This window comes from Mercenaria mercenaria, chromosome 18, assembly GCF_021730395.1.
Source record: "Mercenaria mercenaria strain notata chromosome 18, MADL_Memer_1, whole genome shotgun sequence".
Taxonomy (NCBI): Eukaryota; Metazoa; Mollusca; class Bivalvia; order Venerida; family Veneridae; genus Mercenaria; species Mercenaria mercenaria.
In genome coordinates, this window is record NC_069378.1 from 63,698,391 (window position 1) to 63,718,528 (window position 20,138).

The 20,138-nt window shown below is 35.0% G+C and overlaps 2 protein-coding genes across 2 annotated transcripts; one reads left to right on the forward strand and one right to left on the reverse strand.

Moving 5' to 3' along the window:
- The first annotated feature begins 2,471 nt into the window (after positions 1-2,471).
- On the forward strand, positions 2,472-8,187 carry LOC123539524 (cadherin EGF LAG seven-pass G-type receptor 1-like). Its single transcript, XM_053530450.1, has 9 exons — positions 2,472-2,634; positions 3,074-3,347; positions 3,846-3,979; positions 4,431-4,508; positions 5,287-5,463; positions 6,026-6,293; positions 6,825-6,958; positions 7,170-7,247; positions 7,489-8,187. Exons 1-9 carry the CDS (start codon positions 2,568-2,570, stop codon positions 7,794-7,796), a joined length of 1,518 nt encoding a protein of 505 aa, XP_053386425.1. The 5' UTR covers positions 2,472-2,567; the 3' UTR covers positions 7,797-8,187.
- A 1,834-nt stretch (positions 8,188-10,021) lies between these two features.
- LOC123538275 (transmembrane protein 45B-like) lies at positions 10,022-17,519 on the reverse strand. The gene is made up of 6 exons (XM_053529902.1): positions 16,772-17,519; positions 15,757-15,865; positions 14,544-14,736; positions 11,844-11,915; positions 11,059-11,222; positions 10,022-10,212 (listed from the first exon to the last, which is right to left on the reverse strand). The coding sequence occupies exons 1-6, from the start codon at positions 16,862-16,864 to the stop codon at positions 10,022-10,024; spliced, it is 822 nt and encodes a 273-aa protein (XP_053385877.1). The 5' UTR covers positions 16,865-17,519.
- Positions 17,520-20,138: the final 2,619 nt, after the last annotated feature.

Sequence of the window (20,138 nt, forward strand, 5' to 3'; positions counted from 1 at the left end):
AATGTGGTTTCTATCGTGTTCACAAGCCAAAACTAGCCAATTTTTACTCTGGAACCCATGAAGAGACCTGGTCAGTTTTCGGAAGGAACCGAGATATAATGCCAATACAAGTTGTGAGCAAGTTGATTAAAGTTGATTGCAAACTGTGGTCTCTATCGTGTCCACAAGCCAAAAAAAAAAACAACAACACATTTTGGCTCTTTAAGAGGCCATAACTCTAGAACCTATGATGGGATCTGGCCAGTTTTTGAAATAATTTGAGATATTATGCCGATACAAGTTGTGTGCAAGTTTGAATAAATTGATTGCAAACTGTGGTCCCTATCGTGTTCACAAGAAATTGTGAACGGACGGACGACAGACGGACAAGATCACATATTAAAACTGAAAAACGTGAGGTCCAATTCTTCAGTCTAGCAAAAAATCAAGCACACGACCATATCTTTTTTATTTGCTGAATATTCTAAGTATATTCTGAAGTTTTGAAAAAAAAACAACAACAGATTTTTGTCAAATTCTACATTGCAGAAAAAAAATCTCTACGTGCAGATCTACCTTAATAAGCTGTTAAATGACCTTCACCCCAGATATAAACAGGAAGTAAAGATGAAACAAATACCGGCCTGTGGCCGGAAAAAAACACAAAATCTTTGTCACATCATTCGTTTTATCTTTATCACAATCATTTGTTTACAATGCATTCTAATCTAGTTTACACATTTCATGAATTTGACACGTCGTCATTAGGGCTATAAAAATAGCTATTTATACTGATGTACAACAAGAATGTGTAAATGGAAAACAAAGTAAAGCGATGATGCTACCAATAAAATCAAATGGATTTTAGTTTGAACCTAAGCATAATTGAGTCTCTAACAAATCCGCTTCCGTACAATACAAATCAACTGCTTTGATTTTTCATTTAACATAGGATATTGGAGTTTAGCTTGTCTTCTCTGATGGTGAAAACTAAAGAGTATTTCGGTAAAGGTTTTCCACGTTTTACGAAATAATGGCTAATTACCGGTAAAGGTTTCCAATATAGATGAAATAATGGCTAGCTGCCAATAGGTGTCGGCCCGTTACAATTTCTCCTTTGTCGTATAGAAAATAAACAAACACTTTTGGACATGGATTGTGAATTTCACAACACATTTTTTTAAGGTTAACACTGTCCTAGTCAAAATAGCATAGAAAAAGACTATCATCAACAATGAACTTTTTTGCTACACATCAAAGTATTGCGTCGAATTCCCCACATACATCTGTCATGTCCACTCTTGATGTTTTCTTTAATACTTTGCATAGAAATGTAGTCATGAAAAAACACAGACAAAACAACTGTTTAAGACATCAGAAATTAAACCGTCACGCAAAATGTACACTGTGTCCATTTATACATTTGGAATTTTACAAGTCAAAGTAGGGATGGATTCAAATTGAGAACATCAAAATTTCAAAGAATTACTTCCTAGGATACAACGACCCGAAAGTATTTCAATACCGGGGTGACACCAGTAGTGACGGAATAATGGCTACATCTTATTACCGGTAGCGGTTTTCCAATACTGACGGAATAATGGCTAATTACCGGTAGCGGTTTTCCAATACTGACGGAATAATGGCTAATTACCGGTAGCGGTTTTCCAGTACTGACGGAATAATGGCTAGTTGCCGGTAGAGATTTTCCAATATCGACGGAAGAATGGCTAATTACTGGTAGCGGTTATCTAGTATTGACGGAATAATGGCTAGTTGCTGGTAGAAATTTCAATATTAAAGGCATAATAGCTTATCGCATTTTTATTTATTTATTTATTTATTTATTTGCTAAGTTTATATTCGAAAAGTACACAGTCATCAAAAAGATTCCTGATGTAAATGTAATATTCTGAGTGGCTGCAAAAAATACTAATTTAAAACACATTATTTCTGACATTTAATTTAAAAATGGAAAAATATCAAGCATCAGGGCACAGTATCGATATTTACGAAAATATTAAAATATTAAACCGTTTCTATATTTTCAGCAATTACACACAACGCAAAAATGCTCTAGATGTTATATTGGTACTATATATTTGCAGGAAAGATACGTACAAGCTTATTCTTTCTGCTGATATTTACCCTCTTAAGGAAATGCTCTGCCAAAAATAAAACGTCCATATTTTTGCGGTATGTTTGCGTTCTGGCGCAAATATGAGTCGGGAGAACCAGACAAACGCCACATAGATAGTTTCCGATCGTATTTAGCAGATGTTGTATTAGTGAGTATTTGTAAGAAACTATATTTAGCTCATCTGAACTTTGTGCACGACATGCAAAAGGACAAAAACGAATTCTGAATATATGATAAAACAGTGGTTTAAAACAATTATGGATTTAATTACTAAGTGTATCATTAACAGATGAATAATAAAGATAATTGTTATTTATCTGGCTTAAGGTCAATATCCTGTTGATAAAGCTGTTTCTCATTTTACCAGGATACTCGTACTTCCGCCCATTGAAATTGGCATTTACTGGTCATATTAATCAACATTTTTAAACATTACTACTAAATAATCATGGAATATTTACGGATACTTTTTATGCTTTTCTTTGAATTCGCAGCAATAGGTATTCATGGAACGAGTAAGAATGATTTTTTCTTTTTAAATGTCTTTATTATAATTAATTATTTATTATCAATATTTGTTATTGTTTTTTTTCTATCGTGTGTCAAATTCTTTATGAAAGGGAGATGACGTATTATTGTAAACAATTTAATATATGCACCAATTTACACAGTAATTGACGGTATCAAAGGTTCTTAAGAATGGTGATGAAAATCATTGAAATGGTGTTTTATGCTAACTAAGATATCCATCAAATCTCTTTGTCAAAAATGGCTAATATTTGTCCTCTTAAATAAATTAAAAAAAAAAAAACTAATCAAGTCGGTTGAGAAAAACCCTCTTTCAAATTAAGAGGCCTGTGCGAAACAACAGCATCTGTACAAAAACACATTTTATTTTTCCCAGCGGTGTGCGATGCAGGGTTGTTATTCTGTAGTAGTTATTTTCTTTATCAGAGGGCCAGTCGGTATTCTTTACCTCCTGGGAAGAGCCGCCAATAGATTCCGGGATGGGCAGAGGTAATGCTTCAGTTGTTGTGAAAGAAAATGGTACGCCGGGAACCAGCACCGGTATCAAACTGAAAGTGCTAGGCGGAACCGGAAATATCAGTTACATACTCCAACAAGATAACCCACAGCATTTCGCAATCGGTGGACCAGCTAATGACGAAGTTACAGTTGTATCGCCGGTCGATTATGAAAAGCTGAAGGAAGTGACAGTCACGGTGATGTAAGCGACAATACTGAATATGCTTGATGCGCAATAAACCACGTGCTCAGTTGTCTCCTATCTGAATTAGGTCCACGGGTATTTTTTTTTTTTAAATGATACTGCATGTGTTTTAAACTGATTTTAATAAAACGTGTACTTAAATATTTAGAAACAAGAACAGATACAGGGACAAATGTTATGGTTTTTTTTTTCGAAACGTATACTCAACGATTCTGTATTACATCTACTGTCTAAGAATAACACCATTTATTGTTAAGAGCTTGACCCAAGGTCTGCATGCTACACTTTTGAATTAACATACATATGTACTAGTATACATTAGATTTATATGTCAATTTGCCGAATGTTGATCTACAATATTATTTCGAAAGCTTTGAATTTGAAATTTTACCATATTTTTTTTAACTTAAAAAAATGTTTATCAAATTACTTTTGTTGCAATTTTACCTTGTGTGGCATGCGTTGTTATAGTCATTGCAATTCAAATACTTCCAGAGCGTTTGACGAAGGTAACCCGCAGAAGACAGGAAGTGCTATAATGACGATCTTCATTGGTGACGTCAACGATAACGCCCCTGTATTTGAACGCAAGATATATGATGTGACAATTTCTGAGCTGGCTGATCTAGGTAAAAATCCATTGTGCACCAGAGCAACTTTTTATTAAAGAGGGACCTTTCTGGAATTTATTTTGTAATACTTCTTGTAAACCTGATTTTTTTATTATGCAGAAAATTTACAGTCTTCTTGCAATTTTACCAATATAGTACAAACTCTCCAGAGCGACCCTCTCATAAGCAAGAAAAAAAAAAAAAAATCTCGGACTTTCCTTAAGCTGACATATCGAATTTACCTCCCCGTAACAACAACCTCTACATAACAGTCAATATTTGTATCTCCAAAAAAGTGGTGTTGCTCAACAGAGGTAGCACTGTATCTATAACTTTTATTTTCACCCATTTTATCATTTTTCAGTGTCATTATGTACATTATATGCCAAACTTGGTGGAAATGAACATGTTGAAAACTCTCGCCCAGACTGCGGGCGAGTAGATTTAAAAATGCTGTAACATATTTTAGGTAGGCCATTTACTACTGTTAGTGCTACGGACGCGGATGGTTCCCTTGAAAACAACAAGCTATCATATTCAATTAAAGGTAGGTCAGACATGTTTATAATAATAATATTAATAATAGTAATAATAATAATGGTGATGATGATGATGATGATGATGATGATGATTTAGCAAAAAAAAAACTCTTTCCAGTCTCCAGCATTTTTTTTATTTATTTTTTTTTCATTTTTAAAGTCTTAAATAAATTCAATGTGGGAAGACACATACTTAAGAGGTTTTCAAGCATTTTCGTTTGGATGCTTCAGTATTTAACCAATATTGCTAACGCCCTCGTGGTTCAGTTCCTACGCATCTGAACTCTGAGCCGTGGTAAATTAGCTCAAAGGCCTTGATTATTTGTTAAGTTTGTTGTTGTTGTTGATGATGTTGATGATGATAATTATTATTATCATTATTATTTTTATCTTTATCATTATCATTATCATTATCATTATCATTATCATTATCATTATCATTATCATTATTATTATTATTATTATTATTATTATTATCATCATCATTACTCTAATAATGGTATATTGAGTGTATAACTAGCAACTGTAATTGACCGTATGAGTTAAACAAATTTTGTCTTTAAAGAATGCGCTATATAAAGTAAGAACTGTGCTGTAAAATACAAAATGCCGGTCGATTAATTGCACTATAACGATTACAAAAACAAATTCACGTGAACTGAGCTATTCATAAAACTTCATCATAATATCATACAAAAAAGAAAAAAAAAACAGTTATACATGAAATGCATAAAATATTTGAAGTTTCTAACACCTGTATTTTAACTATTTTCTCTTTCATAACAGGCGGAAATAAAGAAAACACATTTGAAATAGATTCAACATTCGGTAATATATCACTTATCCGACAACTGGTTTACTCTAAGGTTCAACATTACACATTAACCGTTATTGCTGTTGACGCAGGGATCGGTCCACACGCGCTGACGGCTACTACAACCGTAATGATAAACGTTACGGAAGGTAAGAAAAATTACGTTACTTTAACGTGGAAAGACCGTAACATTTCTTAAAGGAAGGGACCCATAATGACACTCGGAAACCTTCGTGTGATAACGTATTTGAGTTAGACAATTCGGTATTCTTCGGACATAAAGCAGCTCAAGAAGTACCTAACTTTTCCGGAAAATACCGAAATGGCATAAGGAGAGTTTGTTATTTACCTGGGCAATATCGTCAAATCATTACACTTTCTAAATGGAGCATTCAGCGAATAAGCATAATATCTTTTCCAAAGCTGTTGTTTACATTACATGCTTATTTATAGTTGTCACCGGAAACCAGTGCGGACGACTTCTAAAAGAATTATAAAAATGCTACAAGGATACAAAAGACGCTCCATCCTGGTGATTCAGCATGCCAGGTGTAAAGCAACCCTAAATTAGACTCTTACCCCAGTGTTAGTATTTTTAACTTGGACGAACGGTGGTTCGAACTCACGATTCCATCGTTCGTAGACAATCTGTATGACCACTGGACAACTGCGTCAGCTTATTTTACAAATTTGTAATTTTGTTTTAAATAGTTAATACATTTTCGTCATGGAAGCAACCCCCGATCAGCCGTGGCATAGGACATGGCACCGCTACTGTCAAGGTGAAAGAGAATGGTAAACCGGGTACCAGTACTGGTATAAAACTTCAGGCGCTTGGAGGAAATGGAACAATTCTCTACACAATAATAGATCAAGGTCAACACAATTACTTCTCAATAGGGGGACCAGACAGAGATGACGTCATCGTCGTAACTCCAGTAGACTTTGAAGCACAAAGAAATGTGACTTTAGTAGTGCAGTGAGTTGCTATAGATTACGTAATGTTTTGTTTCATACAAAAGCAAATGCTATGTTAACTATGCTTCTGTTTCAGCTGTCTATTCATATGAAATGAGCCGTGCCATGAGAAAACCAACATAGTGGGTTTGCGACCAGCATGGATCCAGACCAGCCTGCGCATCCGCGCAGTCTGGCCAGGATCCATGCTGTTCGCTTTTAAAGCCTATTGGAATTGGAGAAACTGTTAGCGAACATCATGGATCCTGACCAGACTGCGCGGATGCGCAGGCTGGTCTGGATCCATGCTGGTCGCAAACCCACTCTGTTGGTTTTCTCATGGCACGGCTCATTAATAATATTAGTGTTCACGTTAAAGAAGAAACAAGGAAATTTGTTGAATGTTTTCAAAGCCGACAAAACTGTCATTATTGCGCTCATTGTCATTCGTGACGAACTTTATTTATAAACTATCCAGTCTAGATTTATTAAGCAGATATTTAATTTTGTGACATGTAATGTACTATAATTATGCTTGATAATACTTTCACAGAGCGGAAGACAGTGGTCTGACGCCTAAAACCGGAAGGGCTACAATGACCATCTTGATTGATGACGTCAATGACAACGCGCCTGTTTTCCAACAAACACGTTACCAGATATCCATTTCAGAGAAAACAAATGTGGGTGAGTTATCTATCGTTAAAAACAATCAACATACTGTCAGTTAACGTGACTATTTGGTGATGAACCAGTTAGGTTTAGATAAACTAATTGCCGTCAGGTTTGGAAAACCATTATCAGGAAGAACGAAAAACTGAACTGTTACAACACTTTTGAATGGTTTCATCGTTAGCTCTATGTTTTAATTGTCTGACATTGTTCTGTTCCTTTTCAGGAACCGAGCTTCTAACCGTCAATGCAATTGATAATGACGGTACCTCGCCGAACAATGACGTCACTTACTCTCTGTCTGGTAAGAATTTGCAATATCAGTATCTTAAAGTTACTAAACATTAGAAGAATGAATAGGCTAAATAGAATCCAGGAAGAAGAGTAGCACATACATTGTTTAAAGTAAGCTAGAGCAGCCGAATTACTACCGCGAATCGAAGAAAGGTAGTCCAGTCATTTCTCACAGGATAGCAAGAAAGAAAACGCCATTTATTTTTGTTCAATATCATTACCCTTTGTTTTTTTTTTCGTTTTTCTTTCAGGAGGAAATACTAACGGCGATTTTTCTATCTCACCAAAGACTGGCGTTATAACTGTTGCACGTGCGTTTAAGGAGACAAGAACATCAGTGTACCAATTGGAGGTCCGTGCTGTGGACGGAGGGACTGATCCAAGGCCAATGTCCGGGTCAACAGAAGTGTCAGTAACTATAAACAGAGCAGACGACACAACTACGACAGTAACTACAGTGTCTACCACAAAACCGAGTGGTGCGGACTCACTGCTACCATGCCTGTTTACCACGTTACTGTGTTTAGTTTGCCTAAGAGCCTGTAAAGTGCTAAACTAACTTGTTTAAACATATCAAATAGCATACTGTAAATCAGTACAATTCGAGAGGAATTAAGTTTCTGTAATTTTGTGGTTTTAATTTTTCCACGTAAAAATATACTCGCTTTTACTAACTGAGGAAACATTAAGACCAAACACCTTTTGAATTTTGTGAAATTTTGACATAACGAAAATATATAAAAATGTTATATTCTTCCATCATTTCTTAATTTATAGACATACTATAGAATAACTGTTGAGGTATCCAATCCGCAGATAAGCAGCTTCTAAAAACAGAGCCATTAAAATATATCAAATATTGGTACCTTGTAGGCTCATATAATTTTCGTATCATATAAAAGTGTATTGTCTTCTGGAAAAGAAAATATAGATTATATGACAAAAATATGTTATGGATTTTATTTACTTTATAGTCTTCAACGATAACAGAAATCCAGTTGTTACGGAGTAAAATTTATCATTTCGCAGTCAAAAACATGACTGTAATAATTCTTGCATATTATCTATGGTCATCTTATTTACTAATTCTTGTTGAGAAATGATACCACAAAAACATGGGGTCATCAGGCATTGAAATGTTTTATATTTTTGGATCGGGATCAACATTTGAACAAAAGATCTAATTGAAACCTGACTTAAATCAAAGCCTTGAGATGTCTGGTGGTTGCGGGTTTTGCTAGAGTAATGTTTCATTTTAAATGCCAATCTATAAATATACATGTATAAGAAACAAATACTAATATGCCTCCATCTAAGATCAACTCTGCCTGACCTTACATGAACAGCTGGAAGTCAGTGATGTAATCATGGGACAGATCTTATATAATCTAAATGATATAATCTAAATGACCAGTGTGAATGGATACAGGATGAATAAGAACTGCTTGATCATTGATAATTCATCCGCATTGTTCATGAATGGAACTACTTTGTGTAGCACATGAACAAATTCCTTTGGATCTGATTTGGAATCAAATAAAGATGCTACATGATTGTCAGAAATACACTTAACTTTGGTAGCGGGATAAACCCGCAACCAAAAATGATGTCAGATGCGATCTGTCTAGCCGAACGTCTATATTTATTTCACCGTGATCTTAGGATTGAATCAATTGTCCTACTATCGACCATGGTTGTTGTGGAGGAGTTCGATGATTCTTCTGTGTGTAACTACTCAACCTATGACTCGAGTAATGTATTAATTTATAATAATATTAGATGATGTATTGCTTTTTGCATAGCTCAAGACCGAAGACTGTAGTCTGCCATGAACTCTGATCGATAGTGTCGCACACGCACCAATCAACATGCCAGGATAGACACTTTTCAATAAACTCAATTCTTTTGCAATCAAAGTAATATCTCGTCTCATGTTAAAACTCATATTCAGAATTGTGTTTAGGTTAAAAAGACTTTGTATGTAAGCTGTATGTAAAAAGCGATAGGAGTTACTTTGAGAACTGGCCACATTTCTTGTTCAGTGTATGACTGGATGTTACTTCGAAAAGTAAGATAAATTAAAAAAGTTCATAGTCAGTGTGAAGAATATATCGGTCCATGTAAATAGAATTCTTCACAGGTTTTGATACTGTGTAAACATATGGTCCAACACAGCTAATTAGCATGTTCACTTATTGTCATATGAAAACTGAGTGCAAAAAAAAAACTTTTAAAAATTAATACATCTATTTGTTTAAAAAGTGCAAAAGAGAATTCTAGTGTTACATGTGTTCCTATTTAATAAGAGACTGAGCACCAACTATACATTAAATATGAAAGAACATTTGTATTGCGTACAATCACAATGCGTTGTAAGAAAACATACATAAATAAAAAACTTAAATAAAATGAAATAAAGGAATGAAAATATTTTGCATGAGACCATTTCTATCTAGCTATTTAATGTAAATCTTCTTGTAGAATCAAGATTTTTCTCAGATGATTTTCAAAATTCTTAGTCATGAAATTATTTAGTCGATCATTTGCATTACATACTTGAAATTTAAACTTTAAAATTATGAAATGTCATTTGGCTTTTGCTTTTGAAAAATGTCTATTTTACCAGTAGTACATCATTTTACTGCATATTGAATTACACTGATTTCTTACAAATTGCAATCATTTGCACATATGTCTACATAAATATCTTACCGTTTCATCCTTATATTAAGTCGTTTGCATTATATTCTAAAGTACATCTACATTGTTTTAGCATACTTATTATTAGACACATGCTGCTTTCATCGTTACATTCATAGATTTCTTTATGTCTAACTTTACGGTATACTTATACCATGATGGTAATGACGTCATAATAAACATCAGATTTATAATAAGATGAATTCCGAATGCTGCGACAATAAAGTGAACATTCCTTTCGTCCTCCTGATCCCAGGCCGGATTGTGGTGACTTCCTGCAGAGTACATATAAAACAATTAGAAAAAATCTATTATACAAACTGATCGGGGAACTATGAATTTATTTTCATAATCTGATACCAGAAAATATTAGTTGGTACGCTTGTAAAACTGTAGTAGCTCTAGAGATGAGGTGATTTAGTGAGTTCTTAACCCTTACCCTGCTAAATTTCTGTAATGAACTTGTCCATCTTTCAATTTGGAAAGTGCCATTAACTGTTAAAGGGGTGCTTACCAAAATGATACTGATTGAATGGCGAACAGTGCAGATCTTGATCAGTCTGCACGGATATGCAGGCTGATCATGTTCAACACTGGCCGCAAAGGCAGAATCAATCGTGTCCAGCATGATAAGGATTAACACAAATTACTCATGTTTTCTGTAAAATATAGGAATACTCTCCGAAAAGCGTTTGTAAAGCTGTAGAAAATGGTTTGTAAAGAACAAAATTTAAGTTCTTCCTAACTGCATACTCATCAGAAACGAACTTAAATTTATGTTTTGAGGGTAGCACAAAGTTAGTATAAACAATTACTTATGAGCTTTTGCCACATTTGTATATTTAATAAGCAATAACTCTTCTTTGACATCTAGGATACCTGATAAAAAATATATATAACCAGCGTAAATATTAAAAAGCATGCAAGTCTGCTAATTTAAAACAGAATTCATTGCGTTCTTGAAAAGGAAATATCATTGCGACTACAGCAAAAAGAAAAAAAGCAACAGGCGACTATGGTTTGTTAGAACCCATGATGTACCTTACCTTATACCATCACCATATTACAACTGTTCTTAGAGAAATAACTTAATATATGAAAATACATCTTTTTAAACTGACCTGGAAATGGATATGGTAGGAACAAAACAAAGGATGTATATGTGAACCATGTACCCAGTGTTAGCACACAATAACATCGCAACAACTGTGGTAAGACTGCGTTCCGTTGATGCATTTCAATAATGGAAGCAATACCTGCAAACACTGTCAAAGGAATTGGTAGCCTGAAAATATATATACACGCACTCTCTGTATTTAGTTTATCACGGGTTACCTACTGTGGTGAACAAATTTACTCTGTACATAGATTTATTTATTCTACTTGCATGGATTTATTGCTTTTTTTCTCTTCATAACTTTTAAATTGGTTTAAATACTTAATACTAAACAGCTCTAGGGTTCTAGGGTTAGGGGATGTCATTCATGTCTGTTATTGCAGGTAAATGTATATACAAAAAAAGCTGTATAGAGAACACAAAACAAACAACAGTATCAGAAAAGTTAGAAAAACTGAAACCGGTAGAAGCTTGTTATGACAATATCATTTCAAATGTTAACCCTGCTACTGATAATTGTGTAAAACATTAATTGCACAGTGATTTTGAGATAGATTAACATGTACATTACTTTTAGGAATAAATTAAACCAACTACACTTCACAGCAATTAATTTAACTGAAGCAATCGTGACATAGTCAATGAATATACTGAAATGGGTCGATTAAACAGCATTTGAATCCGAGCTTTTCCCTGCTCCGAGGAAAAGTGATGAAGCCCTCTTGACAAATGCGTCCACTTTCTTCGAATTAAAAATTAGCAATTTAGTATGAAGGTATGACAATTTACCTATGAATCTGGTTCTCAAGTGGCGGCTTTCCCATTCCTGGCTCACTGTGGAAGTAGAATGCTGTACCATACCTATGATATTGAGACGAACATGTCTTAAGTAATATCAAAATAAATATCGACGTCTATATGAAAAAATAAAAGTGCCGGACACTGTCAATGTTCGCAATTTTAGCGATTCAAGGGCCACAACTCCAGAGTCACTTGTCTGCCGGACAGCAGGATACCAACACTCCTTCTTCCCAGCTGGCATTCGTCTGTGGAACCAGCTGCCGGAGCAAGTCGCCACAGCCCAAACCTTGGACGCCTTCAAGGTCGGGCTTGTCGCCCACCGCAAATAGAGACGTACAGGGTTTTTATCATCTTTTATCTCTTTTATCTTTCACTGTTCGCTCATCATAACAACCTTGTACATAGTTTTCATATCCGATGATGCTCCAGAGTGGGCCCTGCATATTAATGGAAGAAGAAGAAGAACAACAACAATCTGTATCTTATAGTCGACATATTATGTCCATAAACATTATGACGAAGTCAGGTGAAACCTGGATAATAACTGCTCAATATATAAAGCAGGCACTGCCAATTTTCGCTGTCACGTTAGAGCAATTCAAGAGTTTAACTTGTGAGAGACTTAAAGGGTCCAGATGGTTATCGAACTTAACCGAGATATAATGCCCATACAAAGAGTGTCCAATAATGTTTAACATACTAAAGTTAGAGAGCGGATAACGTTTGCGGACGCCGTCCGCGTGCAACCCGCCGCTCGCCGCCAAATAGCGTATATAACACACAAAATGCAGAATATTGGTACGACAAAAAAAAAATGCTGTAACTGTGGCATGATAAACCCTTTCCTTTTTTATTATTTTTAACGCGTGCCTATCGTGGTAAACAACTTTTGTAATATAGCCGAAGAACTCCGAATTGGTTAACGAGAATACGCAATCACATAGAAACTGGCGAGTGTCATTACGGGCACTTTACCATTATTCAGGTTCACTTGCAGGTAAACGAAAATAAACGAAATAATTTAGAGGGGCAAGTAACAAACGGTCGCCTGCGACTTCAAAAGTTTTATGCAACGTACATGTAATTTCTTTTTAACTAGTCGGTTCTATGTTGACAAGTGAAAACACGTCAATTGCCATTTCTCATCTTAAAGGTTTTAAACTATGTAATACCTGAATGGACAAATATTTGAGACGAGTTAATTGTGTCAGTGTTTGCCTACAACCAAACAAGGACTGAAACACTTCTCCGTGTTAAAAGTTAAAACAATATTTATATTTAAAGGCGTTATCAATATTTATAGACGTTTACAAGGCGTTGAAGATGAAGCGCAAACATTTTTTCTTTCACTTTTGTTCTGCACGTTTAAGTCAAAATGTCATCTTCAATGTAAATATATCTTTAAGGAAGTGTCCTTGAGCAATGATTCTTCTTACGACTTTCTAACTCCACCATACGACTTCCTAACTCCTATGTACGACTTCCTTACCCCTACATTCGACTTCCTAATAACTATTACGTACGACATCCAAACCCCTACATACGACCTCTTAACTCCTACGAACGATTTCCCTACTCCTACGTACGACTTCCTTCCTCCTACGTACGACTTCCTTACTTCTACGTACAACTTCCTCACCCCTCCTTACGAATTCCTTTCTCCTACGTACGACTTCCTTACTTCTACGTACAACTTCCTCACCACTACTTACCACGTCATTTCTACTACATACGGCTTCCTTCCTCCTACGTTCGACTCCCTTACTCCTTCTTACGACTTCCTTTCTCCTACGTACGACTTCCTAACTCCTTCGTACAACTTTCTTACTCCTATTTGCGACTCCCTAACTCCTATGTACGATTTTCTTACTCCTACGCACGCCATCCTAACCCTTATATACGACTTCTTAACCACATACGTACGACTTTCTTCCTCCTACGAACGACTTCCCTACTTCTACGTACAACTTTCTCACCTCTACATACGACTTCCTTACTCCTATGTACGGCTTCCTTACTCCTTCTTACGACTTCCTTGTTCCTACGTACGACTTCCTAACTCCTTCGTACAACTTCATTACTCCTATTTTAGACTCCCTTACTCCTATAAACGACTTTCTTACTCCTACATACAACTTCCAAACCCCTACATACGACTTCTTAACCCCTACGTACAACTTCCTTACTCCTAAATACGACTTCCTTACTTCTGTGTACGATTTACTAACACTTACATAGTACTTAGCAAGTCGTATATGTACGAATTAGTTACGAAAGTTCAGTCCATAAAATGTAGATCGTGTGTATTTTTTTTTCGGGGCTGCTTTAAAAAATGTTGGAAGAATGCAGATATAGATAGTTGAATTTTCTTTCATGGAAGTCTGTCTGATCAATATTAAGGTACTTGCCAGTAATTAAAGGGAATACCAAATGATTTGATTTAATTCCCATGTAAACTATTTGGCCGTATATCTAATCATCAGAAATGTCGTAATGTCGCATTTGTCGGAGTCAGATTACTTCGAAACACGTTTTACGTTTCCGTGTAACGGACCCATGCAGGTTTTACTCCATTCTTCCAAACTTAAGTAAGTCTGGTGAAATCTTTTGGGAGATCATTCCGCTGGATCCTAGGGACAACTTGCCAACTACAATGTGTAAAAGAATAAATGCTTAGATAAAACTTACCAGAAAAACGCCAGTGTCATTGTACAGTACGTCATATTTTTGATCTGTGGCAGACGATAATGTGCCAAAAGATCGGAAATTCCGTGCAGCATAAACAGGAAGTAGATTGTCGTATGCTGTAGATCAGACAAGTTGGAGAAATCACCATCTTTGTTCACGAAAGTTTTAGCGTCTATTATCTCTGCCGCAAAACCTGTATAATAAAAACAAATATCGTATTTATCAAATAAATTTAATTTTCGGGTGTCATTTTTTTGCGGGGTGTGTGTGTGTGTGTGTGGGGGGGGGGGCTAAATTAACGAAATGAGGAAATAAGTAACATCATTGTGCACTAAGTTTTGGAACGTCTCAATTTCACTATCCGTTCAGTAAAATCAATCTCGTGAGATGGGGTTCGAGCTAAATCGAACTAAGAAGTTAGCTGAAAATACATGTCTGACATATATTTTTTACAATGATTTCAACTTGTTTCGAGCATCGTTACTATTATGTTAAGTTAGTACTTTCAGGGCTTGACACTAACAATGTCCCGGGATCCCTAGGACCACAAACTCTAACGAGGGACACCTATTCATCAAAGCTGGGTTTTCCTCCAGGATACCTATTGTCAGTAACAACATTGTAATAGCCACATTTAATACAGAGTTGCACTTAAAGATTTCTTAAGTCTAACAGAATATTCGGCCAAATAAATGTGAAACTGATGTTGCTTTTATTGATCTGTATCAATTGTTACAAAATAAAGCATACAGAATTGTGCTGAATTAAACCCGAAATAAGAAAAGAAATATATATGGTTTAAGACCGAGCAGTTTTGGTTAAGTACATTTTCATCAATTCCAACTTCCAAATCCCATGTATTGGTGAGGGACACCAAATTCTACAGGTAGGAGGCCCTCTGGTGCACCACTGAAAAAAGTTAGTGTCAAGGCCTAACTCTCTCACACGTTTACATGATGTACTTGATACGTGTCAAGGCAATTGTGCATTATTCTACTTACTGAATGGTTTGTCAGTCAATAGTTAAAACTATTTGCCTGAGGACGGAAGGCATTCAAGAAGTGTTTATTAAGGGACTTTTTATACAAATCGCCGGCCAGTATGAGGTCAAAGCTTGGGGAAAATGTAAAAATGTGTCCCTGGTGTTAGGTAATAATACAGTTATTGAATGGCTTGTCGGGTAATAATTATTCAATATGTGTAAACTACTTACCGCCTAGAGGAAAAAGAATCTTAAGGTATATCTCTACCGGCACTTTTCTACCTCTAAATGTGATTGGGTATGATAAATGGGACTCGTACTGTCCTGGACGACTTTCAGTCTGAAAAAAATTTTAGATGTATAATATATTTTCAGTAAACTTTAAAAGAACATATCTTTATGTTATTAATGTCTTTTTCAAAATTCAAGGATTTTCTTTTGACAGTATTGTAAAATAAAAACAAATTAAGAAAAACCTTTTTACTAACAACAAACAACAACAACAACATTTTATTAGCAAACATCGACAAGAACTTGCCTTTGGCTAATGAACAGAAAAAAGAAAATACTGATACAATAGATATGTAATCATACATGACATGTTATGAATATGTTAATAGTATGTATATCTATATAATAGCATGTACATATGGCGGCAGCATGAACAGAAAGGGTGAATAAAAGTGTTTTAATCAGATTTACAGAGAAAATTCAGAAGAAAAAACATTAGGTTGATTGAGATTGTCCGCAGGTTTAAAGAGAAAGCGGGAAGTAAACTTTGTTACTTAGGGGGTGAAAAACGTTTTTTAAGACTTAAAGAGAAATCAAAAATGAAGAGAAGCCACTGAGAGCCTTAAGATACGTTAAAAACTTTTATCACATTTAAAGAGAAGTGAAGAAAAAACTTGTTAATGAAAGGGTGAGATAAGGAGAGTTAACGTATTTCAAGGTTTGGTTTTTACGCCCAAACAGGACTGAAAATTTTGGTTACACAAAACTAAATTATGAGATATGGAATCAAAACTTGTATTCCGCAGGCTGCTGGAATTACAAAGTATCAGCAAACTCTTACGATCTGGCAACTGGATGATTGAGGTTCTACTTCCTGCCATTAACAGATCGTCCCAGATCCATTTGGGACCATATCTAATGAGAAATCAAGAGACAAGAAATAAAAAAATAATGTGACCGAGATAGAGAAAAAAATTTAGCAGAGAGAAAATATTGAACATAAAATATGACAAACCTTGATACAGTCTCTAAAAATATTAAACATCCACCACACAGCTACAATGATAAAGGCAAGTCCCTCATCTATATGTCCAGCAAACGAACCCATATTAAAGTGGAAAAGAAATATTTTGAAGAGTCTGTATAATTATATGCTCTATAAAATGTACATCGGCGACTATGACGTTATTGTTATAACTCAACATAAATGCTGACCAACTTCTCAAATGACCATCTTGATTTAAGATATATCTGAGTCTACATGTATATACTTGTTAATTCGCGTAAATAAATATTTTACACCACCTTCACACTGTTCGGACTAGTTACCTAATTGTTAATTTAAAGATATTTTAGTGAAATGATCAAATCGAAATTGTTTACGCAATCTTAAGCTGTATCTAGAGACCACAGAAAACAAACTGTACACGGTGTAAGATAGTTATTGCTTTAATTTTAAGGTTTATGTTTACTGAGTGACCAAATCAAATAATTCTCGGGATTTTTTTTTGCTCTGTTGAGCTTTTACCTTTTTCATTTCATTTTCTTTTTGCTGAAATCACAGGACAGATCTATGTTATGATATTAATACAGAATTTGTCTTGGAAATTAAGAGCATACCCACCAAAAGTTTGGGTCAAAAGTTTTTGCTGACGGATTTATTTTTTCATCAACAATACTCCTCAGGAGTATGTAAGTTACAGGAATATGTAAGTTACAGACATTTAAAATGGGTACTTGTATGAAGTGCAGCCATTGGAAGTTTCTCAGTTTTATGAAGAATAAAAAAAGACTAGCAATTTAGTTTGTTTATGCCTATAACATGTTCAAACACATTGCAGAAATATGCTACTTCCGGTTACCGGACTTTATCTCAGACGCCCGTAAAAATTACAAACTTCGGAACAAAAATAAAGTATCAGACAGTGAAATATAAAGATAAAAAAGTGTCGTTTATTTGTTTGCAAGTCCCTGTTTGTGGCTGCGGCCCAGAAATTTTTAGTTTTCAGTACCAGGGGCATTTGCTTCTGTAGCCAGTATACATGTAGGTTCGTTGTTTCCTCCCAGTAAGAACTTGAAGTTCTTATTACTTGATAAGTCAATGATGATTTCTGGTTTCAAATGTTAAAATTACCAATTCAAACAATCTGACAATTTTGGGCCGTTCGAATTTCTTTTAAAAGTAAGATATCCCAAAGAAGTATAAAATACACAGAATGGCAACTGGCTGTAATCTCGCGTGAGCTCGTGTCAGAGCGTGATTCGGCGTTATCTTACTAAAAACAAACATCGGAGAGCATGGAGTTACAATTTGTACCTTTAAAACTACATTTAAAATACATGTTAGCTTCTAAAACAAAATTAGTTTAATTTGAAATGGTCTTAAGACACGAAGTACACGGGGTTTTTTTGCCATCGAAAGAAGCATGTTCATACCGTGATAATTATTTTACCGATGAATAATTGCTTTCGCATACAAAATGGCGCGTGGAGAAAGTGCCACTTCTGATAAACGAGATCTCGTTTTTTTGTCACGGGATGTTGGCGAGATTTGCTCTATTTGCCTTTCAAGTTGCCAATCTATTTATTTTTATAGCTCTTTGGATATCCCAATATGCCATCGATGAAGTGGTTTTGAAATTCTGCTGGCCGAGTTCCTTGAAATATTCCTCCGCGGTATCGATGTCACGAAGATTTGCCTAGACTTTAAAGAAGTTCGACTTATACGGCGTTCGAGATACAGAGAATACAAAGTATTTGTCTACATCAAATGATTGAAATTCAGAAACAAATAAACATTCGAATACACTATATTGAACTACGATATCGATAATAAGACGGTTATGGCGCTGGTGGACGTCAGTCTTAAAGGTGAATTTGTGTGACATTTTATGTTTTTGTTGTCATGTTAACCCAGTTTGTTGTTAAATACAATTATTTGGAAGATCTAAGACTATCCAAAATTAATATTGACATTAATGTTAAGTACCCATCAAACAAACACAAATCTTGTCCCCTTAACGAGTGACCAGCAGGATGACTTAAGATTTTTTCAAAACTATATTGAGCGCTTAGTTACCCACTTGAAAAGAGAAAGGTCAATATTTAATTTGTGTTAAATGTAATGAGATAATGTTGTGACATATAATGTCCAAGGCGAAGTAGATCTGACAATCATTTTGACTTTAAAATGCTTTCAATTGATTATTTTTGTAAACGTTACAAAACAAATGAATTTCATGTCACTTAAATCGATTGTGGGTTAAAATATATATTTAACAGCGCACCAACACTGTACAGATTATCAGACGCCAAAAAAAAGAAGACTAAAAAGTTGGTTTCACATCCCATTTACATCGAAATACAAAACGAGAAGTGTGGAATCAAAACTTTTATACCTGCTGGAATCACAGTCATACAACAAAGCCAATTGTTCAGTCTCTATTTGTTGCCTCTTACGATCTAGCAATGGTAAGACAGTTCAGATTCTTTTCAAACACAAGTAGTTCCGAAAGGTAACAACAAAAGACAATTAAATTGAAAATTATATTAAATTATAATTATATTGAATTTATGCACTAAGTTTGATTTATCAGCGGCTGAAGAAATTGATTTTCAAGTGGAGAAAAGATTCAGAAGTTTAGAAGGGTACAGATATTTTTTGCGTATAAACAACCTCTATCCTGTTATACACCTAAAACATGACCTTCGTTTATTATTATTATTATTGTTACTATTATTATTAGCTGAATTGTTTACAGTGAAAAAGATAAGAAAGTATATTCTTTTCCCTCACTCACGACTGGGTCTTAAACTTTAAGAAATACCGTGTCATGTGTAAATCTGCAATAGTTTCATATGTATAGTTTGTATATTCATATGTCGCAGATGTAACTTGAATTACTAATGTTCAGTTCTGGTCTATGCTATGATAGAGAGCTTTGATCCTTAATATAACAATGCAATTTGTTCCCATTTTTTTAAATACTAATTGGACAATGGTTAAATAAGCGTTTTATTACTTTTTTTTTACAAGAAACCCTTACATTATTTCAATTGTGATAATTTCTAATGCAGTTACGTCATGTTTAAGATATAGCGAAATAAGAAGCACTGGTGTGTTGTTCAATATCTACTATATCCATGTTTATCTCTGTTTTGGCACTTGCTCCGCTCGTAATTAGTACGCTTGAGATTAAACACAGTCGACGAACCGAACAACCGACATGAGTAAAGCAATGTGCCCCCTCTTCTTCGGCTGTGGATATGAGTAGAAAATAAAATGTCGTTAAACCTGCTATGTGGAACTGCATTTATGTTTTAATGTTCCCCTTATGGACATTCATAAATTACGCAAACACACGCTTGGACCGGCGAGACCA